Source organism: Podarcis raffonei, chromosome 12 (assembly GCF_027172205.1).
Source record: "Podarcis raffonei isolate rPodRaf1 chromosome 12, rPodRaf1.pri, whole genome shotgun sequence".
NCBI lineage: Eukaryota > Metazoa > Chordata > Lepidosauria > Squamata > Lacertidae > Podarcis > Podarcis raffonei.
The window spans coordinates 35122817-35150808 of NC_070613.1; the positions used below are offsets into that span (position 1 = coordinate 35122817).

Sequence of the window (27992 nt, forward strand, 5' to 3'; positions counted from 1 at the left end):
CTGAGATCAACGAGACTTAATTCTGAACAGACAGACATAGGATTATATTGCAAATGTTACGTTGGTGTGGTTCACAAAAATTTAAACCAACTAAGTCATACTAAGAGTAGAACCACTGAATTCAATGAACTTAAGTTTGTCATATCCACTGACTTAAATGAGTAAGACTTCGTCGTATACAACACATACAAAATAAACTATGGTCAATGTGCATGAGCAATTCACTCTTCCCTCACTCTCGACTATGCCTCACGAGAGAAAGGAAACAAGTCAAAGCCTTGTTGCCATGAAATGCTTATCACTCATAACATGTTGACTTCTCAGTGTTTCTTTGGAGAGAAACAAACAATGAGCCCACAGGACTTACAAGACTCTTGATTTGTTTAGGGTTCACTTGCTTCCCTCCCTGTGTGGCACAGTCAGAAATGTGGTGGAAGCAAAGCTCTTGTGCACATTAAACCATACTTTATATTTTAAATTGTGGTTTAATGTTACGTAAGAACTGCTCACTCGTCAACTGGATTTAGGTGAAAACAACTAAAATCTTGTGGCACCTTGAAGACTAAGACATTAATTATGGCCTAAGTTTTCATGGATTACACTAATGAAAAGGAATGTAAACCAATGAAAGGTTATATGGTACAATGAACGCTAGTGTTTAAGGTGCATCAGGAAATTGCATTAGGTGAATTGCTATACATTCAGCCTTTTCAAACTACAACTCCCATCAGCATGGCCAGTAATCAGGGATGACAGTTGTGTCCAACAGCATCTGGGGGCGCTCAGTTGGGAGGGCTGCTATAAATGAAGAACCTGGAAAAGTTTTATTTTAAAAAATATTTGATTCTAGTTTGTTATATTGCAGGGATGCAGTAGTAGCTTTTTCCACTACATACAACCCAACAGAAATTTCTCTTGGGCAAGAATTGCTGAAAGGAGAATTTCCTAACAGATGTGTTAAGTTCTAGATATGCTTTGCTTTCAATGTCATTATTTCCTATTCCAAGGTCTATACCCCTTAAAAGATATAGCAATAATCCTAAACATAAATTCTAGCAGCCTTACATAAATGAGCATAGGGAAATGCATGCACTACAGCTTGATATGCTATGGAATAAATTCTCCTTTCCTACAAAAGAGGTTTTAACTTTCATAATGAAGTTTCATCATTAACTATTTGGTGTCCTGTTTGGACCTTCCTTCTAATTTTGCTTTAAAACATTTCATGTCTAACTTGACCACAAGCAATTTAGTTTTATGGACTGTGTGACAGCAGACAAGATGCAGTCCAAACCCACTGCTTTTAAATGACTCCAGTACTTTTACTCGTGCTATTACAATTTTAAATAATAATAGTAAATCCTCCATCAAAACCATTGTGCCAATGCTTAACAGTGTATAAGGCATGCCCACAAAGAGGCAATCAAAAGCTAAAGATTTGGGCAATATAATTTGTTACTGAGGAAACATGCTAGTTGAGAGGGTAACAGTTGTGTTCGAGAGGTGAAGTTTTCATAACTACTGGCAGTCCACTATCCCCAGTATCAGCACTGAACACCTAACATATATAACTTGCTTTTTTAATTAGACTTTGTATTTAAGTACAGTGCAATCATAAGTTAGGCAAGGATTATGCTACCAGGGGTTGAGTGTAAAAGCAAAATCAGTACTCCTCACACCACCCAAGAACTCAGAGCCTCCCAAAGTCTGGTAAGTAAGGTGAAAAAGTTTGCTGGGCTCTGAGATGGTTGTGCAAATGCTCTGGGAGGTTCCCACGAGATCTCACAGGGCCCTGTGAGAGCCTTCAGGGCCCAATAAGTAACAGCCTCCAGCCCCCTATTTATTGAGGATCCGTATAAAGCTATGATCACATAAGTAATATCAGCATAAGTTGTGGTAGTTCATATGCCAGGTATCAGTAAACTGAAAATGACCATATGTAACTTAAATCCACTGGTTTCAAAAAGTCTACACTGTGTATGACTTACACTAGATATTACCCAGTAAGATTAGCTTCTTGCTTATGTACCCAAGGTGCATAAATCTTAAAAGTAATTTATGGAAGCAACTGTGCACTGAACTTTTAGTGGCTTGAATTATGTCATTACTAAACACTCAAACATAATCAGAATACTAATGCATTGTTGTAATTTTCATACTACTTTAAAGCAGCAGAATTCAATTGAGTCTGTAACCAAGGACAGTATATACTTTTCAACAGAAAGACTGTAGGATTAGCTGAAATGTGCACATGTGAATTAGAGTGCATGGTGCATTTCACCAAAGTACTTAGGCTTGAGAACATTTGTCTGATAACAGACAACCTGATAACCTGGAAGTGTAAATGTTAAGATTTCCTGAAACTTAGAAGACATGAGAAAATAAGGGTTTTTTCTGCCACATCAGCCCTCTGAGGGGAAAAAACTAATTTGAGGGGGAAATTGAAATACATTCTGTATTTACTGTCATACGAAACCTAAATCTGCTTTTCTACATCATTTATATCTAGGCATGTACAATAGTACTAGTTGGGTTATGAGATGTATAAAGCTATCTATGCAAGTTTTCTCAGAAGTAAGATGCACTCTGTTTAATTCAGCTTATTACCAGGCAAGTGTGCACAGGACCTCAAAAGTATATATGCCTTCGGTTCTTTATCAGCATAATTGTAAATATATATACTTAATAACGGAGAGTAGCTGCACCCTATGTACTGAGGCACATGCATCTTAGTTTTTTGATGTCTGAGAAGTAGCAAAAAATAGACACTTAAAAAGTAGAAGCTACTAGATCAAATGACCACCAAAGGAAAGCAAACAGCAATTCACAAGCAAGAACACCGTTTGCTCCTTTCATGAAAGCAGTACCCTCTGGGTGCATGAATGCATATTAGATATGTGTTTTTAGATATATATGTGTGTGTGTGTGTGTGTGTGTGTGTGTGCGCGCGCGTGTGTGTGTGTGTGTGCGCGTGTGTGTAGGGACGCGGGTGTGTAGGGCTTGCCAATCAGAAGGTCGGCGGTTTGAATATAATATCCATAATACACCCCCCTGACGGTGACGCACCTGATGTCAGGTGGTCCAATTTCAAAAGCAAAGGATCAGGGCACATTCTAAACGCGCTCTTGATTCTTTTCTTTCTAAACGCGCTCTTGATTCTTTTCTTTCTTCCGTTGCAGGCACAGCTTCATACAGCAAATGCAAAACAGCAGTTCTCCTTGCTAAAAAGAAGATTCCTGCCAAAATTGGGGCTTGCACTTGGGAGCTCCTGATAGGGAACTCCTGAGTGCTGCCAATCCCAGCAATAAGCACCAACCAACTCATCATTAGGATGCGGGTGGCGCTGTGGGTAAAACCTCAGTGCCTAAGACTTGCTGATCGTAAGGTCGGCAGTTCAAATCCCCGCGGCGGGGTGAGCTCCCGTCATTCGGTCCCAGCTCCTGCCCACCTAGCAGTTCGAAAGCACCCCTAAGTGCAAGTAGATAAATAGGTACCGCTTTATAGCGGGAAGGTAAACGGCGTTTCCGTGTGCTGCGCTGGTGCTGGCTCGCCAGAGCAGCTTCGTCACGCTGGCCACGTGACCCGGAAGTGTCTCCGGACAGCGCTGGCCCCCGGCCTCTTAAGTGAGATGGGCACACAACCCTAGAGTCGGACACAACTGGCCCGTACGGGCAGGGGTACCTTTACCTTTACTAACTCATCATTGCTGAATGCAAGCCTGTTTTCTGAAGGAATTGCCTCCACTCAAACCCATTCAAGTGGGAGCTTGCATCGTGCATTATTCTTAAAAGGCAATAAATATAATTCCTGCTTGCCAAAGAACAAGCAGGTTCTCATTTTTTGAAACAACAGCAGCAGCAATCCCCATAAATTTCCAATTTTTCTATAGAAAAGGTTGGAGAAGTCTCAGAAAAAACATGGGGTACTCCTCCCCACTGCTGTTTTTTCCTCCTGAGCCTTCACACCTCTTTTTGGTAGCAAGCCCTACAGCACACAGTAGAATTTAGTTCTCAATAAACATACATGTGATAGTGTTGTAAATGTACTTTCAAAAATAAACACAATATAGCAGTTTTCTTCCACAGAAGTATTTTTAGACGCCAAAATCAAAAGCAGCTAGGACAAATTTCACATGGTTATTTTAAGAATTTACACCCTCTATACTAGCCTTCTAGTTTCAATATTAGGTAGCTAATATTGCACATAAGGTTGAAGGAGGAAGCTAGGAGAGTGATGCTCTCTCCCACTTCCTCTTCCATAACTGCTTTATCAAGGCGCTGACTGGCATCCGAGCAGATAAATCTGAATGCAGAATTACTGGGAAGGGAGCAACAGGGGCAGGGGTGGAGAGACAGGAGTGGAGTACCACAGGACGAGAAGGACAGAGCGTCAGAAAGGATGCAAATGCACAATCACATCAGATCTCATAAAATGGATGCTCTTGAAACTGCATAAGCTATCCTTCACCCAATCAAATAATAGATTACATCTGTCTCCACTGGCTGAACCATTAAACCACTGATCAGCTCAGTACTGCCATGGTGCAAAAACAGATCTGAGGCCTAGGTCCTCCTAATATCCCAAATGTGTCTGTGAGGCTAGAAAGGTTAGTAGTCTACACCTTTACAGTAAATCTCACTGAACTCAATAGGCTAATGGAGTAGACATGTATAGCTGGAGTGCCTAACCTGTAGTTCTCTATGCTGTTGGACTACAGACACTGGTAATGCTATCTAGGGATGATGGAAGACCAAGTCCAACATCATCTGAGGGGCCACAGATTAGCCACCACTGGAGTATAAGACTGCACTGAAAGACAACTTTCCAGAAACATGCAAAACAAAAACTGACATACTGCTGGGCACACAAAAACCATTTTGGATGCTGAATTATGACTAGCACAACATGGCTGAGATCAAAAGAGCTATTTTAGACATGTCCAAGGATTTGGAACATGCCCAGTGCGATTTTCCCCCTTTCAATAAGTAGACCCTTGCCCATAACAACCACTTTTGGTTCAATTTCAAAAGTGTCTTCCTAGGTGGCCTGCTGTTTGAAAAACAAAAACCACAATCTCCCTTGGGTACATGGAACTATGTTTTTCTTCTGAACCATATTGGCTAAGAGCTAAAATATACCAGCCACACTATTCTATAGTAAAACCAAGCAACTGGGGGGGGAGCAATTCCATACAAGATGGAATGCAAGTAGAAAGTATCTTCCTTCATGAAAATTAGATGTGAAAATGAGGAAAATTAAACAGCAGCATTTCTAAACCTGGTACCCTCCAGATATTTTGAATACTGTTTTTACTCTGGAGGGAACCAGGTTGAAGAAGGCTGCTTGCACATGACCTGCCAACTTCCGCATGCTTGTAAGGAGTCAAGCTTTTAATAGTGCCGTCCTATGTCTTTAAAAAATTAACTTCTGTACAACATGTGTACTTGAAACTATTGCACAAGGACTTCCAACTGTTCTTCACACTTCTTAGGCTATAAAAACTTACATTCATAATTTGATAATTCCCAAGTGTGACTTAGCAAAAGGATTTAGTAAAGCAGCTACAACTCTTGTGCCAAGTACATAAATATATCTTTGCATTTTCCTACCAATTTCCACAATGGAATACAACTGAAACAAGTATTTAAAAAGTGATAGAAAACTTTACATGGTTTATGGTAAACATTGCAATCTATCAACACTGCATCATCTTCCTTCCATTCTTAATTCTGATTTTCAGCAAAATGGTTCACATCCTATTTTTCCCACCATATATTTGAGAATCTACACATTAAGAAATACGGGTTGCTTTTTCACCAAAGTGTGCAAAGCACTACAACAAACAGACAAGACAACTCTACTTCAGTTCAGGGATTATGTTAAACTATCAATTCAACAGTTTTCCTGGGCCTCTTTTACAAATTTCAATACCAAGTGCCTTTATAACCTATCTCAACCATAGGAGATTTCCCATCTCTTCCCACTGTAACTTACTCCTCTCTTGATACGATGGATCCAAATGCCTCAACTGTCAAGCCCCAACCCTCCTAGCTCAGGGGAAAGGAAGTGTTGGGTAGGAACTTTCCTTTGTGGCCTAAAACCCTGTAACAAAGGGTCCCTCCATGTTTCCTCCAACCCTAATCCCTCATTGGGCCAGTGAGGAAAGGGGCACAGTGCTTAGGGTGGGGTGGTGAGAAGGAAAAATAGTGGAATAATTACCACAGAACTCTGAAACAACCTTGCTTCCAAGCCATAACAAAGCACCAATAAGGAAGGAAGGAATTTCCTGATTAGAGGTGGTGCTTTTCCACTTGTAAAGACTGCCCTTTGGATTCCTAAGAAAGAAATGTTATTTCTTGTCTATTTTCACGGTTTATTCTAAAATGCATAAATTTTAATTCAGTTTTCCACCTAGTTAGTTTGGAGTGTGGTAATTTATGTTTTAAAAAGTCAAGGCAAATCACTAAAATCCCCACTAGTAAACACAAGTCAAACATAAAAAATATCGTCCGCAATCTTGTATCCAATGTGATGGTTCAGATGCAACACGAAACCATGGCTTGACATTATGTGAGGAAGCAGAAATGAACCTTGGAATTGAATGCTCCCTCTAACTAGTCTGATTCTACTTTGCAGAGAAAGTGTTAAACCAACCAAAAGCTTGAAAAAAGGTAAAGGTACCCCTGCCCGTAAGGGCCAGTCTTGACAGACTCTAGGGTTGTGCGCCCATCTCACTCAAGAGGCCGGGGGCCAGCGCTGTCCGGAGACACTTCCGGGTCACGCGGCCAGCATGACATCGCTGCTCTGGCGAGCCAGAGCCGCACACGGAAACACTGTTTACCTTCCCGCTAGTAAGCGGTCCCTATTTATCTACTTGCACCCGGGGGTGCTTTCGAACTGCTAGGTTGGCAGGCGCTGGGACCGAACAAGGGGAGCGCACCCCACCGCGGGGATTCGAACTGCCGACCTTTCGATCGGCAAGCCCTAGGCGCTGAGGCTTTTACCCACAGCGCCACCCGCGTCCCAACCAAAAGCTTACATCTACCTTAAAGGAAGAGAGGACCACTTCTATGCCCTAGGAGGTCACAGCTGGAAAGGGTAGGAAAGGCACGGGATTGTTCCCATAAAATTAAACCTTGCAGACATTCAGAAAACAGTGTCACCTCTCCCTTTGCCAGAGTTGAGGTAAGTGTGAGCATTCTTCCTCTCATTATGCATGCCATGTTAAAAGATGGACCTGAAAGCAGCAAGTGCATTAATGAACCCTTACCACTCATCCTTCTCCTGGTTTTAAGGGATGACAGAAGTATCTAGCTCAGAAGGGAAACGCATCGACAGGGGTGCCATTCCATTACTCGGTACACTTATTGGGAATAGATTGAGACTTTGGGGATGATGACCATGCTCTTCTAGATGCCAAAAAACTCAGCCACAACAGGAATGATGCAAATCTCTAGAAAGGCTGCTAGATGGATCCCTCCTGTGCTTAAAACCATAAAAGTAGCTCTTGCCTCTTGCAGTGGTGGTCATGATTGTGGGAATGTCTTTATTCTTCTGAAGGGGCTAAGCTGCTCCTCTTCCAACACCTATTTCCTCTTTTGCTCCTCTGCTGGTTAAAATCCTTGGATTTCATTTCCTCAGCAATCAATTATTTAACCCATCTCAATACATAAAATCCAGCAAACCTCTTAGCAATAGGCTAAGCGGGTCAAGCAGTTGCTGAATGGGGTAACATATATAAAAATGCCAGGGAACATTCATTCGTCTGATCAACCAAGAAACACTGCTATTTATGCTTCACCTTTCCTTTATCTATTCCTTTCCCCTGGACTCTGGAAGCTAGGACAGCAGCTTCCTAACTGTATACAGCACACAAGCATCGTCAATTAAGTAAATATTTCTATGAACTGGTAACTTTCTGACACTTCCCAATTTGTAGATCATTTAATTAATTTTTATCATTTAATGAAAATTACAAATGCAGCACTCAAGAACTACACATATAGAAGTTTACCATTAAGTTATCAATCACTATACATTCATAATAGACTACATGATTGACGGTAGCTTCAATTCCTGTAGAGCTGGTATACAAAAGATGCAGATCTACGTTAGCAAACAAAAGCAGTATTTTAACCAATGCTTTAATTATTTTATTTTTTCTTTAAGCTTCCAGTATTACCCAAGAATACACAACAAAAACAAAATCTTCAAAATTAACAATTTCATTTTGAGAGTTATTAAGGTTGTCCTAATATAACTGCCAGATGGCAGTATTTCAAATCACAGGACTACTCTTTAAAACCAGGTCAGAGGCTACACTTAAAGGATCACATTCAAAACATCATCCATTAGCTTTACCACTTATTATTCAGTTTATCTAAATCCACTTGGTACATAAATTATTTCTATTAATGCTCTTTTTGCATAGTAATTATTTCTTGACAATATCTTATTGTTAAGTTTTTACATGTGAGTTCAATTTATCTCTATTTAATTCTTAGGTTGCAAACAAATGCCAGATACAGAGAGGACATTTGTGTAAGCATGCACATAAGCAAAGTACTTATATGAGCATGGTACGTATGGAGATTTTCCCCCCCTTTAGCACCAACTCCTCATGCAATGGAGCGTATGGGAAGCTGGAAAGTTTCCATGTGCATGCAGATAAGTGGCAACAGAATCAAACACTAAAAGTAAAATTTGTTCCATCAATAAAGACAGAACAATGTTTGCATCTGTAAGCATTAATGCTTAAGAATTTTAAAATTCCCAGAGTAGGTTAGTTGGGAGATTCAATGAATCAACAGAAAACCATCAGCAACTGCACTATGAGCCAAGATCTGACATTTCAATGTATATTGTTTATAAGTAATTTAAAATTAATGTAAAGTATATCAGGAAAAAGTGTGTAAATTTAAAAGCATTAATTTTTACATGGTGTCTCTTGTGAATAATTCCTTAAAGTATATCATACACATCTCCCATTTCAGTTAATGTATTTAAGGCGTAGTCTTGACTATGCAATGAAATGCCCCAAAATAACAACTGCAATATTGCTTGATAATAAATCAAACCGAGGCCCCAACTTCCCAAATGACCAGCAACTTCCAGCATTATCCTTGGGCAGCAGCAGCAGCAGACAACTGTCATCTTGCACTGACTGGATAGGGGAAATAAACTGAATAAGCTCAGCAGCTGTTAAGAGCCCCCACATATAGGCTATTATTACAATTTTACAGATGAGGAACCAGAGCTGAGAGATACTGGCTGGCAACATTAAACCTCCAAGAGAAACCCAAATTCTTTATCTCCCCATGACAACCGATTACCTTGGATACTGAGCCAATATCTGCTGATGGGACAAATCGCCAGTTTCATCTGAATAAATATTACTTCTCTGAAACACTTGTGAGTGCTTTCAAGTATCATTTATCAGATTCATATACAGTGGTACCTTAAGCTATGAACTTAATTTGATCCGGAGGTCCGTTCTTAACCTGAACCCATTCTTAACCTGAGGCGTGCTTTCGTTAATGGGGCCTCCTGCCGCAAGCGCGCGATTTCCGTTCTCATCCTGGGGCAAAGTTCTCAACCCAAGGTACTACTTCCGGGTTAGTGGAGTTTGTAACCTGAAGTGTTTGTAATCCGAAGTACCACTGTATTGAGGGTGATCTGGGCTCTGTGACTCAATACCAACTACAACTCTACAGCGGTACCTCGGGTTACATATGCTTCAGGTTACATGCGCTTCAGGTTACAGACTCCGCTAACCCAGAAATAGTACCTCGGGTTAAGAACTTTGCTTCAGGATGAGAACAGAAATCATGCCGCTGCCGCGGGAGGCCCCATTAGCTAGTGGTGCTTCAGGTTAAGAACAGTTTCAGGTTAAGAATGGACCTCCAGAACGAATTAAGTACGTAACCAGAGGTACCACTGTATTGGACAGACAGCCTAGCTACACTTATCCATTTGGTCTACTGCAATGTACCGTACATGGGGATGTGGTCTGGAAGCATCATCCCGTTGAAGAGAAGGAGGCAAGATTGCCCACAAGGACTGGCTGATACAGTCATATATTGACAATGCTTTGTGTAAAAACTGATTTCCAGTTGTTTCTGCGCCCACTTCAGAGTGTTGGTATTAAACATTTAATTTAGTACCGGCATGCAGTGGATTCAAAGAATCCAGCAAAGCTGGATGTGTCCAAGGTTCTCCATACCAAATTAAGGACTTCATTTCATGGCACTTCAGATCACACCCCTCAAAAAAAACACAGCACACAAGTATCTGATAAACCTGAAAATAGTGTAAAGTTTACCATACACTGAAAATGCCAGAGTAGAGGGAGGAAGGGAAGAGAAAAGACAAGCTTGTAATCAGAGGTAATGATTTTATCAGAACTCTCCAATCCCAATTCTGCTTAAGCAGAAGGATGCTGAAGTACAACCTAGGGCATGTATGAGGCTACTGAATTGGAACCTACAAAATTACCACAGCAAATTCCTCCCCCGTCCCCCACAAACACCCCATAATTATAAATACCTCTTGCACAAAAAACCCTGGACCTATTTCTATATAATTTGAGAGGCTTCTAACTTGTAAGCCACTTCAGATCAACTGGCCACAAAACATTGGGAGAAATCAAATGATTTCTCCTGAAAACTGTAAATGCTTTTCTGGACATTTTATTGCTTTGATTTTTACTTGCAAACCACCCAAAGTGTTTGGTTGCTATATAAATATGGAAAATAAAATGAATGCAAATAGCACTAGACACTGTACTTTACCAAGTAACAAACCAAAAGGACAGGAATCAAATACAAAATCAAAAGGGCTTGCAGACACAAAACCTCAAAAAGGATGAATAAATAAGAGCTTTAATTTAAAATCTGGTTGTATTTTGCCAAGGTGCTTTTTCTTTGATATCTATTCATGACTGACCTGCATTACAGCTAATAATTTTACTAGGATCATAAGCTATAAAACAAACAGTACCTAGCTTAATTCCACAAGTTACTGACAACCCCATTTTAAGGCCCATGTAATTGGAAGGAACTGTGCTGACAGATTTGCAGGGGGTGGGGTGGGAAGAAATAGTATTGTTTTACACCAGGAATGTTGTCACAATGGGGGTATAACCAGTCACTAATCATTCAGTCAGATAACAGGCTAAATCGGGGTGGGGAATGATAAACAATTTGAAGACACATTAGGAACAATTTTATCCATAAGCAAAATCTAAAAAACAATATATTTTTGTCTTACATTTTTATAGTGAAGCTCCCCAAAAACCATTTCAATACCTTTTTATGTCCAGCCCAATTGAACCCTCTTGGGGCCCAATCCTGAAACTGAATGTTATCCATTTTGGGCTTCTTGTTTCTTTAACCCACGGGTGTCAAACACAAGGCCCGCGGGCCGAATCCGGCCCGCCAGACCTCGTCATGTGGCCCGTGGCATCAAGGGCGAGGAAGCGAGCTTCTCGTCCTTTTTACTGGTCCCGACCCAGATTTTAGGGTCCGCACTCCGGCGGAGGCTCTCTGCCTTTCTAAAAAGTGACCCACGCGAACAGCCTTCCCTGCCTGCTTGCAGACAGGGCTCCAACCGACGCGCCCCGACGGCGCTGCCTACCGGCCGGTCCCGCAACTTTCGCCTGCCTCGCGGGCCAGGCAAAGAGGCTTTCTGCTCGCTCGGTCCAGTCCGGGGCTCGCTGCGGAGGAGGCAGTCCCGCGAAGCCGAGCTCGGAGCCGGCTGCCTCCGCCCCTCGGAGCCTCCCAGGCGCGGCTGCTCGAGGGGGCAGGTCACGCGCGGGGCAACTTTTGGAGCCCAAGAGAGCCGCGGAGGCTGGCAGCGAGAGCAGGGAGCGAGAACCACGCTTGGGACGCCGCTCGCTCACTCGCTTGGGCCGCAAGAGGCCACTGTGGCGCTGCAGCTGGCGAGGAGATGGCCGGGGGCGCGGGCGGCGGGGCCAGGGGCTGGCCGGGGGTCGCTCTGGTGGGTAAGTAGCGGGGCCGGCAGGCGGGGAAGGGAACAGCGGAGGCGGGTGGAGAGCGGGGACCAGGCGCAGATCCTGCCGCAGGCGGCGCGCCCCGGCTGGGCTGGGAGAGGCGAAGCTGCTGCCGGTTCAGCTGCGCAGAGTGGGGTGGAGGGAGGCGGGTGGGTGGGCGGTGTGCCACACCGCAAAGCAGGGGCGCCTCCCACCCCGAAGAGGACCGTGTCGGCATCTGGGCGGCTGGAGCAAAGTGGGAGCCTCCCAGCAACTTGGCTGCGGGAGCCTGGCTACGAAACACCGCCCCCCTCCCCACGCCAACACATTGGCTTTCTCCGGGCCGGAGGACTTGGCGGATAGCCCCCTCCCCAGGAGCAACTGCAGCAGCTCGGGGCCCCAGCAGGACATCCTGGCCACCCGCGCCCGCAGTGCCGCTGGGGCTCCCTTGCAAGGAAGAAACTGCTGCTGTCCAAACTGCAGCTCCGTATCCTCCGACTCCTGAGTGCGGCGGCAGGGCGGGGGGAGGCAACATTTGCTTCTGCTCTGCTCTGTTGGGACAGGCTCCTGTCTCCTCCCCGTTGGAGCTCCAGTCTGCCTGGAAGCCCATCTTGTCATCTTTTTAAAAACTCATTATTATTTCTTCTTCTGTTCTTATTTAAAATTGTACTGGAATAGGTATATTAAATAGTGTATAGGTTTAAGACAACACACACCAGTGCCTAAGGAAAAATAACTTTGATAAAGTCCTACAGATACAACCGGCCCTTTGAGGGTGACCAAACTGCTGATGCGGCCCCCGATGAATTTGAGTTTGACACCCCTGCTTTAACCTATTTTTAGGGGGCTGGATGGAAGAAAGGCACTCAATTTATGGCCAACATAGCTGATAGTTGCAATCTACATTTTGAGAACTTTGCACAGCATAAAAACAAGCAACACTGCAAGCTCTTCACCAAGTGGCAATATCCCCTTTCCAAAATGTTTCATATAAAGAGTTATGGTGGGAAAGCACAAATCTGAACTACGGACATTAAATACTATGAAATGTGTATTCTAACAGAGGTATAGTTTTCTTGTTACCCAGGTAAAGATACTAGTGCTGGCTCTATATCTTAAAAATAAGATTAAACTACGCTTTAATGCAACTGCATTGTCACTATCACCAAAACCTTAGCTTGGCTTGCACTTTGCAATAACTGGAAGGCTGACTGAAATCAAACAGAAGCACATTCCAGAACCTGTTTTGCCATTTAAAACCATGAAATGCCCAATTTTAAAAAGGTATCATTTGTATGGAGATGCAGTGCAAAAAAATTAAATGGTGCTTTCCTTAAACACATAATTATAACAACTACAAAGATTTGGGGCATGTGAATGACTGGAGTCGTCTGTCGCTTTTAAACTATCTGAAGGGTAGAATTTAAATATTTATTTTGTTTCTATTATATACAGGAACAACAGTGAAACCTTCAGATAACTTTTTAGAGCTACCTGACAGAAAGAATAAATGACAAAGCTAATGAGTTTTGATGGAATAAGAAATGGATAACAATTTATTGAAAACTGGATGTTAACTCAATACCACAGGGAACACCATAATTACTAAAATTACAATTTTTGGTGTTGGGGGAGAATAGCAAGAGTTTGGTAAAGCTCTTTCAGAATTGAACACTGCCTCAATTGTCATCAAACATACTGAAAGGGCCCTACCAATATTTGATAATTTCTTTACAGGGAAAAGGACACACAAAATGCAAATGGGATAATGACATATTTTCATTAAAATACTGTTTGCCTACTTCTCTCTGTGCAAACGCTAGCCTAAATGTGAAGGCTAAGGGTGCTAAATACAGTAGGCATCAGTTGCAAGTATTTCAGCGTTTCCTCTGTGTAGTACTCTTAAGTTCTCCTAGCCCAAAATGGTCAAAGCTATTCTGTTTTGCATACAAATGACCGTGTTACTACAGAGAACCAAGACTGCAGAGCACACCAAGAAACTGTGCACCCTGTTTCTCTAGCCAATGGGGGGGGGGGTGATAGCACAATAGCATTAATGTTCTAATGTTACATCAGTCTTTCCACTGCATGCATGTATTTACTGCACTAAAGTTTCCAGCATTAGCCCAATTCCACAGGTGATCCCCAGTTGCCTATTGCTGAAAGACACACACGTTTCAATCTTTCATCAATCTCTTAGCCAATTTATGTATTGTAATACAATACATACCATATTCACCTCCTTAACATTAGCACAAATTAAAAAGGTTTCTCAACCACTGATTCTTATTCTGGAAAAAGTGGTTTATTTACTATATATACAACTTGGGAAGCAATACATAAAGAGAAGCCAAACAAAGAAATGGAAGAAGAAAAGCTACAGACAACTGGTTGAAGTGAGGCTTTGCCTCTTGCTGTTGCAGGCATCCATCTGCCTCAAGAGACAATGGAGTGTGCCTCCAGGGGTGGTCAAACTATTGACTTAGCAGTACTGAAGTTACCTTCCTGGGACACAAGCCTGGGCAGTGTGTATGGAGGTCCTGGACTGCCCAGACAACAACACTGCCTCCCTCAGCCTCGCTGATGTGGTCCAAAGGAAAGCCCAGCTTGGCTGCAGGAGTTGCTGGAAAGAGGTGTGCAAGGGACTCAACTGCAGATTTAAGTAGGATTTACTTCTTAGTTTTTTCTTCCCCTGAAGCGATTCCACAAGGCAGCAGAGGTTTTAGATGGGCTACCTTCCCAGCTGTGTTAGAAACTCAGATATATATGCTAGGTGTCAAATAGCTCCTTAAACCAGGGTTAGTGTCACCAAAACAGAATGTCTGGTTGCCAGTGTGGGGCCAGATGGCTTGAAAATCTTATTTTTCAACACAACTTTTTGGTTCCTGAAATTCATTCTGATGGTGCAGATAAAATACCACAAATAGAATTCAACAGGATGTGTTGTTAGTGTGTGAAAACAGGAAAGATCCAAGGATCCCCAGGCATGCAACTCTAGACGGTGGAGACCTCAGACGCCATCCTAGCACAAGTGCATCTTCACTTGGTCACAACAAGTGGTTGACAGCCAGGTGCAAAATGCAGCTGGTGCCATGTGCAGAAACCACCTTCTTGACTGTTGGACCCACTACTGGTCTTTTCTGCTCAATCCACCAGAGCCTAACTCACTGAGGGATTGAGACCCATCAGCTACCTTCACCTGGTTTAGCAAGCCAGTTTTCCAGGGTGTGGCTGCTGTCGCATTCTGACAGCATCTAAATGCAGCAGATTCTGATAGAGTCCTAAGACAACAGATAGGGTGGGCAGGTTTAAGGCTTGCCAGAGGCACTTCATTTTTCCACTAACTAGAGCTGTGAAGTGTGGCTCAGGAAGGCAGACACAGAATTATGACACAAGGTGCTCTGAGAACATGCTCAGGCTGAGAATTCAAGCTTCCTAGATTTTAGCAGCCCACTAGGCTGCACACACAGAATACCTTTAAAGCACAAACAATTCTGTGTACTGTAGCTTACCCCTTACAAAGTTAAAATTCCCAGCAGCCCTTACAAACTCCAGTATCCAGAATTCTTTGTGGATGGAAATATGCCTCAAATGTGCCTTAAAGGTATAGTGTTTATACTACCAAAGCAGTAAAAAAAAAGATTTGTTATTGTTGCTATGGTTAAACCACTAGAAACTGGAAGCCCATTCTGAGATGCAACCAGTAGATCCCAAACTATATTCTGTGCTGCAATGGACTACACCAATTCAAACTTCGGAGGGGGGAGGGTTTACTGCTCTCTCATGTTCAAAACTTCCCGCAAGTGAAAACACCACTGGAAAAAAAGATCTATCCTGCTCATTCCCTGCAGTGCTAGTTTTCTGACTGCAAAATGATTTCGATATATAGACAAAAGTTTTAAAAATGTGACTTCCCCTTCATTATCCAGTGTGACTTTTCCATTTTATTCGACTACATATGCACCACAAATTTTGAACTGCTTAATATCAACTTAGCAGTACATAATTTAAAAAGCACAAACACAGAAAAGACACCAAATCAGCTATTATACTAAAAAGCTCCTTAGACAGTTTCCGGAAGCTTTGATCAAGAAAAGGGCATACAGTCAACAAAAAGCCATTTTGCAGATTTGTTCTTAACAGTACTCAACCTTGTAATTTTAAAAAAGCTTGCTAAAAATTCTTATCAATACACTTCTACTTCCAGCATAGACAAGTTCTACACTGCTTCCAGGATAGAAAAGTTCTAGGCAAATCCACAAGCAATTAAACCAGCATGAACTGATGAGGTTTTTAATCTCACACATCTCAAAAAAAATGAGGAGCAATTCACTTTACCGAATCCCAGTTCAAAGGCATTTGTGTGTTCACAGGATAGAACTAGGCAGATGCCCTCACTACATTGCATTACACACCTGGCAATTTATTTTTTTTAGTTGCAGCATGCCTATCCAAGCACATGATTTAGTTACTATATTAATTTTTAAAATTTAACTGATTTTATCTATTTTATAATTATGTATATATATTTAAAAATAGTTTGTGGATTTTAACTGTGTTTTATCTACAATTTTATTATGTACATCATTTAGAAAGCTATTTGATTAAGCAGTTAATACATTTTTCCAAGCAAATAAAAAAATAACCACACACAGATACTCAAAAATACACACTTATGCCTGGCAGGCATACACACAGTGTAAAAACATGAATATTAAATCACACGTTTAGATAAATTTTGTAGTTTCCCTGAAATTGTTACATATAGATAAGTGCTTTCATGTGTGAAGCAAGACATGAATATGCTACATCTAAGCCAAAATTAATAACATCTTCCATATAAACTAAACACTTCAAAATATTCCTTATGTAAAGTAAATGCCATTTCAGACACATCTGATAGGCAAGAACTGAGCTCCATTAACAGACTCATGTTTTAGATTTCTAGAATTAAAGGGCTCTAACAAAAGTATTTTAAACTTTTACATATTTAAAAGATGCAGGGAAATAATAGCATTTGTATGGTTTATAAAAGGAACATCAGAAAGCTTCTCTCAAAACATATTGTAAATTTTCTCTACACAATTTAAACTAGCTTTTTTGTGACTTTCTTCTACTCCTGCCTATTTATAGAATGGCTATTTATAGAATCATCTACATTTGATGATTGTGTACTACCGAAGGATGATAAAACTCAAAGTGCACCGACAGAGTAAGAGCACAAACTACAAGCAGCAAATCATTCTTTCTCTGAGCGTCCCCTGGGTCTGCACACAGCCAGAGAAAGAGGAACACCTTATTCAGGATTAAATGAAGCACGTTTCATTTGACCGAAGAGAGAAACAAATTATACGGGCAAGGAGTAATAATAAAAAGCATTCACTAACACAGGCTCTCCAGACTCTCTTTAAAGAGGAATTCTTGATGAAGTGTTCAAGCAAAATGTAAATGCACAGGTATAATACTTAGAAAACGTTCACATGGAGCGCCCAGTGTTCTTTTGTGCTGATGAGACCTCAAAGTACTGAAGAACATCTGTCCAGTTCCAATAAGGTTTAGCACTCGCATTTCCAAAAACTTCACATTAGGAATCTCAAATGAACCATCCCACAGAGACAATGTTAGTTTACTCAGCCAGCACAGAAATATTAATCACCAAAATAGCCCTTGTGCCTGTGGCTTCTTTTCTTTCTTTTTCTAATAGATATAGGAAAATGTGTCCATTGCCATTCACAGACAAACAGGGACTAATCACTCTGGCAAACTACTCTTAATATGCAAACTGTACATGATGAGCTATTTGACTAGAGCAACTTTGGTACTTGTTACTTCTCCATTAAAGAGAGACGTGCGTAGGTCCAAGAGTCAGTACACATTCAAAGTAGTCAATATATCGATTAAATAAATGAAGAACAGTCGTACCTTGGTTTTTGAACAGTTTAGTTCCCGAACGTTTTGGCTCCCGAATGTCGAAAATCCAGAAGTGCCTGTTCTGGTTTGCAAACTATTTTTGGAAGCCGAATATCTGACGGGGCTTCTGATTGGCTGCAGGACCTTCCTGCAGCCAATCAGAAGCTGTGATTTGGTTTTCAACAGACTTCAGGAACGAATTTAGTTCAACTTCCAAGGTACAACTGTATCTTCTAAAGAAAACAGCCAGTTCAGTCAACTAGTGATACCTGGTCTGCAAGCACTTTACTTTTTACTTGCAGCAACCTGAACCTTTGGGATCCATTTAAATGATTGTAATCCAAGTTAGAAGTAAATATCTGAAATCCTGAAGTAGGTCCACAATATCTAGAGAAGCCACACTCAAGTATCAACAGGAGGACAAATACCGTAGACTCTGTTCACCACATTACAACAATCAACATGGAGGATGAGTATATAACTAAATGTAACACTCATCAAAAGTAAGATTCTTCTGGATATTATTCAACTCAGCACCCAAGAGGTACAGGTAGCATTAATTAAGCTTCCTTTGCCTGGGAAGCATTTGTAATTTCATTTATTATACTTTTCCCAGGTCTTCCTTTTTCGGTTGGGGAGAAACCGAATCACACATGGAATTCTAGGTTCAACCATCACATCCTATACTACAGAAATGGCATACATACATACATACAAACATACAAGACACTAACAGGCATAGGAGGAGGAGGGCAGCAGATTGCTCCTGTTCCTGCACATTAGCGTACCCAAGGAGCCGTGGAAATCAAAGGCTATGGAATCAAGGCTGAAGGAAAGCTGAGACTGGCAGGCCTTCGTGTCTGAGGCAAAAGAGAGATGCAGCCTTGGAGAATATGCACCTCATCAAACCTATCACCTCGTCACATACAGACTCCTTTAAATGACCAGAGTGAGCCTATTCTTCAACTTCAGGAATCTCACAAGGTAAAATGAAATTGGCCCCATGAAATGGGCACCTCCTAAGGTGCCAAAGAATATCTTTTAAGTCGTGAGGGACCATTCCATCTCAAAACGTAAAGATGTTGGGGAGGTGTGCTGGCTTCAGGAAGTGACACATCACAAAATTTGCTTCCCTTGGAATTGGGTTTAATAGGGAGGTTGTCAGAGGGGAAAGGGAATGAGAACGGATCTTCCCCTTCATTAACTATGCCACTGTTTTGAGTGTTTTGAGATCGGCAGCATGCTTTGCTATGTTCATTTCCAAGACAAACCCCTAAGATGACTTTGAGGCTTAGTCAGGAGTGAGAACGCTCACATATACAACATTCAGCCAACAAAGGCATTGTAGGGACTGAAAGGCCACTACTCTGACTCCTTTGCTCAACCAGAGGAGAACCTGAGCTATCTATTGAGCAGGGCAGTGTGGGAAAATGGGATGGTAAAAGGACGAAAGCAATTTCATCCTCTTTGTCTTGACCTTCTTCTCCCCTTCAATAACGTTTTGTCACAGGTACTTAAAAGCTTCAACTCCTTACCCAGCAATTCCTAACAAGTTAATTTGCAATTTTTCACTGCCACACCACACTGTACCGCTTATTTTACTCAGCCTTCTATCTACAATGCCCCTGAGATCTGATTTCCAAGTAATCACAACCTAATTAGACCCCTTCTCCCCAATCAAAAAAGAAAAAGCACACTTCTTCCATAAGGCTTTTGTAACAATTTTATCCCCTGCGTCTGTTTTTATACTGTTATTTATATAATTTTGTTGTTTGGCGCCTGTGTATTTTGTTACATAAACCAATTTGGAAAACTTTTTTTTGGAAAAGCTATTTTAACAAATAAATTTAAGTAATAATTATCTACAAGTATTAACTATAGGGCCTGAGGGCCCCCTCAGAATATGTTGTAGAATATTCATCTGTGTTAATCCAGCTGGTGAAATATAGCATTACACAGTGGCTGCCATGTCTGTGCTGTCTCCCTCAGACCTGGCAGGAACAGAGTGTGCCCAGTTCGTGGGCAGCCACAGCATGCCGGCATTTATTCCTAGCAAGGAAGCCTAGCACAGCAACATATACAACCAAAGACTGTGTCAGTCCCTCCCCTGCCATCTGACTTTATAGCCACAAAGTAGAAAAGAAGCTACAAGAGCAAGTAGTTAGCAGCTGCACATCCTTGCACCCTCCGTTTCTGCTGGCTTTAAGGGGAGAATGGCACTGATCACCTCCTGAATTATAACTTGCAAAGCGCAGTCAAATAGTTCAGCAATGCTACATTTCAGTTCTTTAAGTAATTATTGAAATAATATCATTCACTCTGAACAAAATATAATTGCATTTTCTACTACTCAGAAAAAGCATCCTATTCTAACCCAGACATGTAATTAAGCCTGGATTTGGGTTTTACAAACACTATTTTTAGAAGAATAGCAACAGCAAGTAAGAGGACAGATTTATTTATTTGAATTTATAAAATTTATACCCTGCCCTTCCATTCAAAGGAGCCAGGGGCAGATTCACGTTATATGAATACAAACTTAGGCTTGCTTCGTTTATCCTGAAAAAGTGTGAATGGGATACCAATTAATAAGAGTAACAAGGGTCAGAAGTGTTATTTCCTAAACTAATATACAAAGGGCTTACATTGGAAGGAAACAAATTTAAATGCCAACTATGTGTTACTAACCAAATCTATGTATTGGGATGGTTTAGAAATGGACAATCCTGCTTCAGTATAAGGTGTTAGATATGGTTCCTCATGGTTATTCTTTTAGTCATACTGTCTTACTGAAGCATCCTCAAGCTTATCTACTAACATGATAATAATATGTTTATATTGATGAAAAGACATTTTCCAGCAGCACCATACCTTACATTCCATTTTGGAAGGGTCAGTCTTTGTATCACACTGTAGAAATTAACAAGAACTGTCAGAAGAGTCTCAGTTTCCTACATTTAAAAAGGTCCAAATAGCCATATACTTTCTATGGATGTTTAGTATAATTTATATTGAATGTTACTTAGAACTCTGCCCAAAATACAGTAAGATTATCATGCTGCCACAGACATTAAAGGTTTCTTTTCTTTGATATGAAGGACTTCAAACTGTAAATTACACTTTATAAAAGATTTGTACTTTCTCCAGACCAGGGGCAAGAGTCCTGTGGCTATCCAGATGATGATGATGTACTACAGCTCCCATCATTCCCGATCACTAACCATGTGGGGGCTGGGTTGTTGGGAGTCCAACAACATTTGGAGGGTCATAAATTCCCCACCCCATTTTAGGACATGCCATTTTAACAGATCTTTGAGGTACCCACATAATTTTTTTAATAACTAATGTAGAAACAAACTGTTTTATTCTGACAGGCTTTTGGTATATGTGGCAGATAATATTTTTATGTTTGTTTTTAAACTGTTTTGTTTTATACTGTTCTTTTTATATTTTTAAAAATGTTCTTAGCCCACCAAAAGGGAAGGATATACATGTTTTGATACACAAATATTTGGAAACTATAAAGTTGAATTTTGTAACCTGCCTGCTTGAAGTGACTCTAAACAAAACTTGATATGTTTTGCAAAGACCAGTTTTGTATAGGATAGGAAGGCAAATGTAGAATGAAGCACAAGAAGCAAATAATGTGTTGCTGCATGGAAGACACGAAGAGGAACATAGAGCACAACATCTGCTCAATGTAATAACTGTAATAGCTACCTGAGCTCCCACCTCACCCCAAATCATCACTGGATCCTCAGCCTTCTTCCTTGCCTAAATACTTTCAGCACCAAATTATCCAAAGGCTAAGCTGTTTTTGCTTTTAAAATTTGCTGATTCCATAGATTCTATATTGCACTTGGCATGGTATTCGCAACGAATAAGAGAAATCCTGATTACAACACAGCCCAACCTTATGTTGTGGTTCAGTTTCTGAAAACCAAACCATCACTCCCATGTGGTTAGGGAAACATGAAATTTTGTTTTGAAACCCACAGGGTTGTCATCCAACCTTGAAGCAGAAACAGTACTATAATACGGATTCTAGTTTTAGTGAATAAATATCAGAAATACGAAATCTGAAAGGATTTAACAAGACTCAAGCTCATCAAGTACTGACTCAATATGCAGCCCCCAGCTGGCCAGTATCAGATCCCCACCCACCTCCCTGCCAAGCTAAACCATCCATCACACAACAAATGACATCAGTGCTATTTGAATAATCAGTTTGCAGTATGTATATTGCCCCACCAAGATAACAGCTGCTCTTGTGGCAAGCTAGGGAGTATCTAAAGGGCTTGTACAAAAGTTTTCCAATATACATGTACTATCTTGTTTTGCATATTTTTTCCCCAAACATTTGTGGTAGCTGATGATCACAGCTAAGAATACTCCACATTCTTTTTGTAACATGTGACTAGCAGCCCGCATTGTTACAATGCCATTTCCAAGTTTTGAATGAAGTGATCCAAGCTTCCCTAAAGTATCTAGAGGTTTTCTATGATCCATGAGGTTATGAATGCAAAAATTTTACATTCCTTTCATATTCCCTTGAGGTTTCCATAGTAAGACAGAAATCAGCTTCTGGCTAGAGCCATATTATAAACAGCTCTCTCTCTGCTCTCAACTAAAATCTAGACCATTCCCTCTATCCCAACTCAATTACAATATAGCCTATTTGCCTGTCTCAACGACCATTCTAGAACACCACAGTCCTAAACAGCCTTTCACAGCAGGTATAAAGGTTGCTTTTGCGAGTGTGGGTGTGTCCTCTTTCAATCTAAAAGTCCAAACTGCTGGAATGCAACTGCTGAGCCTTAAAACTCCCTTTAAATAACAAACCAGGCTAGCTTTACAGAGGCTGGCCTTTCAAATTTAATTTAGTTTTGTAAGAGCTCCTGACACTATTATGAGAGGATATGGATTAACAATATCCCCGTGTCTACCCCTAGTGCACAATCTCACCAAAATGAATGAAGGGAGAATATCTACAACTACACAGCATGAACTATATATTCTATAGAAGTAGATCTATAACCAGATAGATGAGAACATTCATATCAGCAGTGCTCAATGATAAAGATTAATATACTACTGTGCACTGCTTTGAACTTTTTGAAAAATATCAATACATTTTAATAAATATATTTTACGGGACTTCACCATATTCTGTATCAAACTACTTCTTAATTCTAACTGAAGCATTTATCCAACCAAAAGTCCCTGACCCACTGGTAATAACAGCATGCACCCTCTGTTTAAAATGAAAAAGCGAGGGAGGAAGAGAGTTTAAGAAATGAAAGGGTGAAGAAGTAATTTAACCTAGGGTTCCAAAACAGCAAATTCCTATATACATCTTATGATGTGCAGATCAACTGATCTGGAAGTCTTACATGAACTCAGAGAAACATCTGTAAATAACATTATTTCTTCATCTTTTTTGGTAGGACATTACGACAGTTATTTATCTGTACACTACACAAGATAGCTCCATGGCACAGAAAGTCCATTCCTTAGATACAAAGCGGAAGAATGGTACACTTTTGAAATGTTGGCTATAAAACACAAACACAGAGACTATACTTTACAGTCCAATGCATGATTCAGTATGAAGCAAATCTCACTGAGTTCAATGGGAATTATTCCAAAACATAACTAGAATTGCAGCCTATGTTTTAAATTAGGTTCCATATCAAAGATGCTGAAGTCCACAAAGCACATGTGTCTGTATATTTCATTAAAGATTTGTATCTCCATTATATAAAATTCTATTAAGGATGAAAATATAGCAAAAATCTTAAAAAAGAAAATTTTGTGCATCACAAAATTACTTTAAACAAATTTTCACGTTTCTTCAAAGCTACTTGTAGCATTAATGCACATCATTTTTAACTGCACACCAAAAAGGAGGAAAGGAAGAAAAAAGTAAGAATCAGGAAGGGAATATTTTTAAATCACATTTTCATTACTACACCACAGCAACAAGACAACATAATTAAAATTCACTATTACAAGTATTTCTGGAGTACAGTAAGATTTCCATTTACACATACAACCATTACTTTACTACCTTACATTATACTATACTGAAAATACTTATAAAATGGCTAGGGTACGCAAAAGAATTGATCCTTTACTAGTAATATGTATCTGTTTACTTAAAGAAGTTGAATTACCCCATTTTCAATGCAGACAGAGTGTGTAAACCAAACAAGTATTAAGCATACCAGAATGCATGCCAATAGATACAATATGCCTTAATACATTAACTGAGGTTGCTTCCTAATTGTATTTGTCCACAAATCTCTTCTGGTTCCAACGTAAATTTTCATACAACGTTCAATAAGCCTTGCATATTTTAATTCCCCAAAGTAAATGATAACAATCAGCAGCTAACACTTCCAAACAACTATTTTAGAGGCCTAAAAATGCCTGTCTCTTTAAAAAAAGCTTTTTCATCTGGACTGTATTCTTGCCTGGGTACAGAATAAGATTTTAAACAAGCATCTGTTAAATGTGAGATACCAGCACAATAAAGATTGCTTCATAATCTATGCATTTATGAAAGCAGATTTAACTACTCCAGGAAAGTTTTTGATTTAGATTCAAGCAACCTTTGTATCTACCTGGCCCACAGAAGCTGTATTACTCAGTGTAAAGTATTCTTTTCACAAAAAAACAGAAAAAGTTAACTATGTATCAACTGTACCTTGCATTAAAAAAAAAAGGCTCCCATATTGCCATACAGAAATATCTGGTGATAAAGAAATACCTCAGCTTGCAGTGCAATCTTAATCATGTCTACTCAATGGGGCTTACTCCAAGGTAAGTGGGGTTACAGACTCAAATAAAACTTTCTCTACATAAATATTATACAAACTTCAACAAAAACACGAGATGGGCAAGATGTTTGTAGTTTTGTCTATTTCACGGTTCAACACACTGATTCTTAATGCTCCACTACTTCCTAACCACAATATGAAATTGTTCAAATGTTTTACTCTTGACCATCTATGACTGTTCAACTTTCTTTTAAAGCCACAGCTACCTGACAGCATTCATCATTAATATAAGAACAACATTACTGAATATCACAAATTAATGTGTGATTTAATATCACAAAGTAATAATTGATGTTTAGGCTGCTAAACATCAGATCAACTTGCTTCCAGTTTCTTCTGAATGATGAAGATTTCCATTCGCAAAGGGGGGGGGGGGATAAAAGAAAATAAATTCATTACGTACCTTTGTCTTTTGGGAACTGAATGTTCAACCTCTATGAGTTTACCATGCAGTTCAACTTTACCTACAAACAGTAATACAAGTGGTTTTAGAATTAATTGGGTGCTCTTCCACCCCTACTCCCGATATGAATTTATGATGTAAAACAGCAAAGGAAACACAAATGCAACATGTTATAGAGTTTGCTCACCAAAAGTTACAGGGCAGCAACTGAAGCATGGTGGGAATGATAAACAGCCACAAGCCAAGAACCTGGCGTACAGTAGAGCCAGTTCCGAGAGAAATGGTTGAAAATGTATTCAGGGCAACTCTCAAGCAGGAAGTTATTCTCTTTTAACCTCTACTATCCTCCAGTGTGATACGTTAAAACTCAGTTGCACATACACACACATGCATATATGTACGCCTCCCCTGATGAGATTAACAGGCCTCTAAGAACTCGTCACGAGGAAACAGGAACTGGTGGTTTGGGTGAAAAAGGAGTGTGTTCCCCACGCGTTTTTCCCTGGAAATGCACCCGTTTAAGCTCTTTTCATACGCCCCCTCCTACCACGACCGGCTGGGCCAAAGTCGCCCCCCCTCGCCCCCCATGAAGCGGAGTGGAGCAAAAACCAAGACCCAAACAAGCCCACCCAACCAAACAACCCTCCCTCGTTCAGCCCGCCAAGCTGCCTTTCGCGCGCGCGCACACACAAAAACAGGATGTAGAAGAGAAGCTAAGAAAAACTGACATGCTTTACTCGGGGCGCGAGAGCCCAAAGCGAAAGCGAAATAAATGACCCCCAAGGTGCAGGCGCGCGCGCGCACCCGAGCCGGGCCTCCAGGCCTCGACCTCTGTCCCAAGCGCGCCGTGGGGAGCGGGAAAACAAGGGGCCTTTCCGTTTACACGTCCAAAGTTTGGCGTCTCGTGTTAACACGCCAAGGTTTTGAGCAAGCCGGGAGATTGCGCGCCCTCGCTCAGAGGGAGCCGAGCGAGGGCACCGAATTGAGAGGGAGGCTGGCGCGACTTTGCGCCGCGGACCGAGGGCGTTTGCCCTTGGCGGGGTGCCTGTTGGGGGGGAACCCCCCTCAGTTTTCTCCCCCGCCACCTGCCCTCCGGCATCTCCCGCCAGAGCGCGGGGAGGCCGAGGGTTTTCGCGCGCGCGCGCGTGTGAGGTGCTCTTGTGGCGAACGGAGAAACCCCTCGCAAGGGGGGGGGAGACCGGCGGTTGCTGGCTGGGCCCTAGCATGCGTCTGAGGCGAGCGAACGGGAGCGTGCCCGCCCGCGCGCGCGGAAGGGGCGATGTTTTTTGCGCGCCTCGCTCCCCACCACCTCCTCCTCCCGCAAACGCAGCTCTCTTTTCACCTCGCGCGCGCACACCTCTCCGCCAGTATTTTTTTAAGATTATATACTCATGCTAGGAATGTGGGGAAAGAAGCTCTTCCAAGCGCAGCGGCCTTGCGCGCTCCACATTCCCGCTCCCCATTAGGGGAGGGGGGAGGGGGGGAGGGGGGCGAGGTTTTCTTAAAGCCAACAGTTTGCGCGTCTAAGAGTTGCAAATGGGGGTGGGTGGGGGAGAAGAGGAGAGCAGAAGGCCGGCCCAGCAGCACCAGCAGCCTTAGCCTCACCGCCCCCTCGTTCAAGGCCCCAGATTATAACGCCGCCGAAGCCCTCCGAAATACATTCAGTTCAACCCAGCGCGGCGACGCCTGGCCGAGCAACTTCCCTCGGCTACAAACCGGGGCATCCTTGCGCGGCCGGTCATTTCGATTTAAAGCGTTGCGGGCAACCGAGTGGCCCCCCAGGGGTGGGTGGGTGGGTAGGAGTAATAGCTCGGGGTCTGAGCAGGAGAAGGGGCAGGATGGCGCCCAGGAAGAAAGGAGGATGGATAACGGGGACCAAAAGCGGAGACGCCGGTGGGAGGAAGAGGAGGAGGAGGAGAAGAAGGACCCACCTGAAAGTGCCTCGATGGCCTTCATAGCCCAGTTCTCATCGGGGCAGTCCACGAACGCGTATCCCGTCTTCACGAGAAACTGGCCGGTGAAAGGGATCTTGGACTCTTTAAAGAGACTTTCTAGCTCCAGAGGGCTTACGTTTTCGCCCAGGTTTCCGATGTACAGCTTGTTCATCTTCTCGTTTTAATTAAAAAAATAGAGCTCTGCTTAATAGTAATAATGTTTTTGTAAAAATAAAAAAAACCACGACGACGGCGACGACGCCACCACCACGCGCCGTCTTGTAACAATAATGCAAAAAATATATATAAACGCCCCCTCAAACGATCCAGGGAGTAAAATAAAAATGCCAAGGGGCTTTAAAAACACACACACACAAAAACACAACTGCAGCTTGTATCCGTCCGTCCGTCCCCCACCCACCCCTCTCTCTCCCTCTTTCACTCCCTCTCTCTCTCACACACACCAGTTTAAAAAAAAAAGGAAAGAAGCCCGTGACCAAATCCGAATACTGAAGGTTCACAACGTTATCCGAACCGATAGTGAAAATCACGACGCTTTTGGAACTAGGATGGCGGTTAAAAAAAAGAAAAGATAGGAAAGGGAGGAGAGATGGGGGGCAGAGAAACTACTTTTTTTGTCTTGCCCCCAAGCCCCTTTGGCAGCAGCAGGCGGAGTATGAAAATGTTACAATACGTGAATGTAGGCACCGCCCCTCCCAAAAAGGGAGGAAGGGAAGGGGGAGGAAAAACAGAGTGGGAGGAGGGGAGGGGAGGAGAGAGAAAGAGAGAGAGAAATCACTTGAATATTCCGGCTTTTTGAATGAGCCACGTGTTCAAACTACAAATCAACTTCTCACGTGAGGAATCCCAACGCCTCAATTAGATAGCTGCAGGTTTTAAGCTCGCACACACAC

At 41.8% G+C, this 27992-nt stretch overlaps 1 protein-coding gene across 4 annotated transcripts in view; it reads right to left on the minus strand.

Moving 5' to 3' along the window:
• IGF2BP3 (insulin like growth factor 2 mRNA binding protein 3) overlaps positions 1–27992 on the minus strand; it is a 71235-nt gene that overhangs the window by 39040 nt on the left and 4203 nt on the right. Inside the window, exons 1-2 of one of the 4 annotated variants that reach the window (XM_053359506.1) lie at positions 27076–27983; positions 25145–25205 (exon numbers count right to left, since the gene is read on the minus strand). In XM_053359506.1, coding sequence (XP_053215481.1) covers positions 25145–25205; positions 27076–27250 — 236 coding nt within the window. In that variant the 5' untranslated portion in view covers positions 27251–27983. Of the gene's footprint in view, positions 1–25144; positions 25206–26533; positions 26554–27075; positions 27984–27992 lie in introns of those variants that run through there. The other 3 variants (XM_053359504.1, XM_053359507.1, XM_053359505.1) reach the window with 3 other exon arrangements.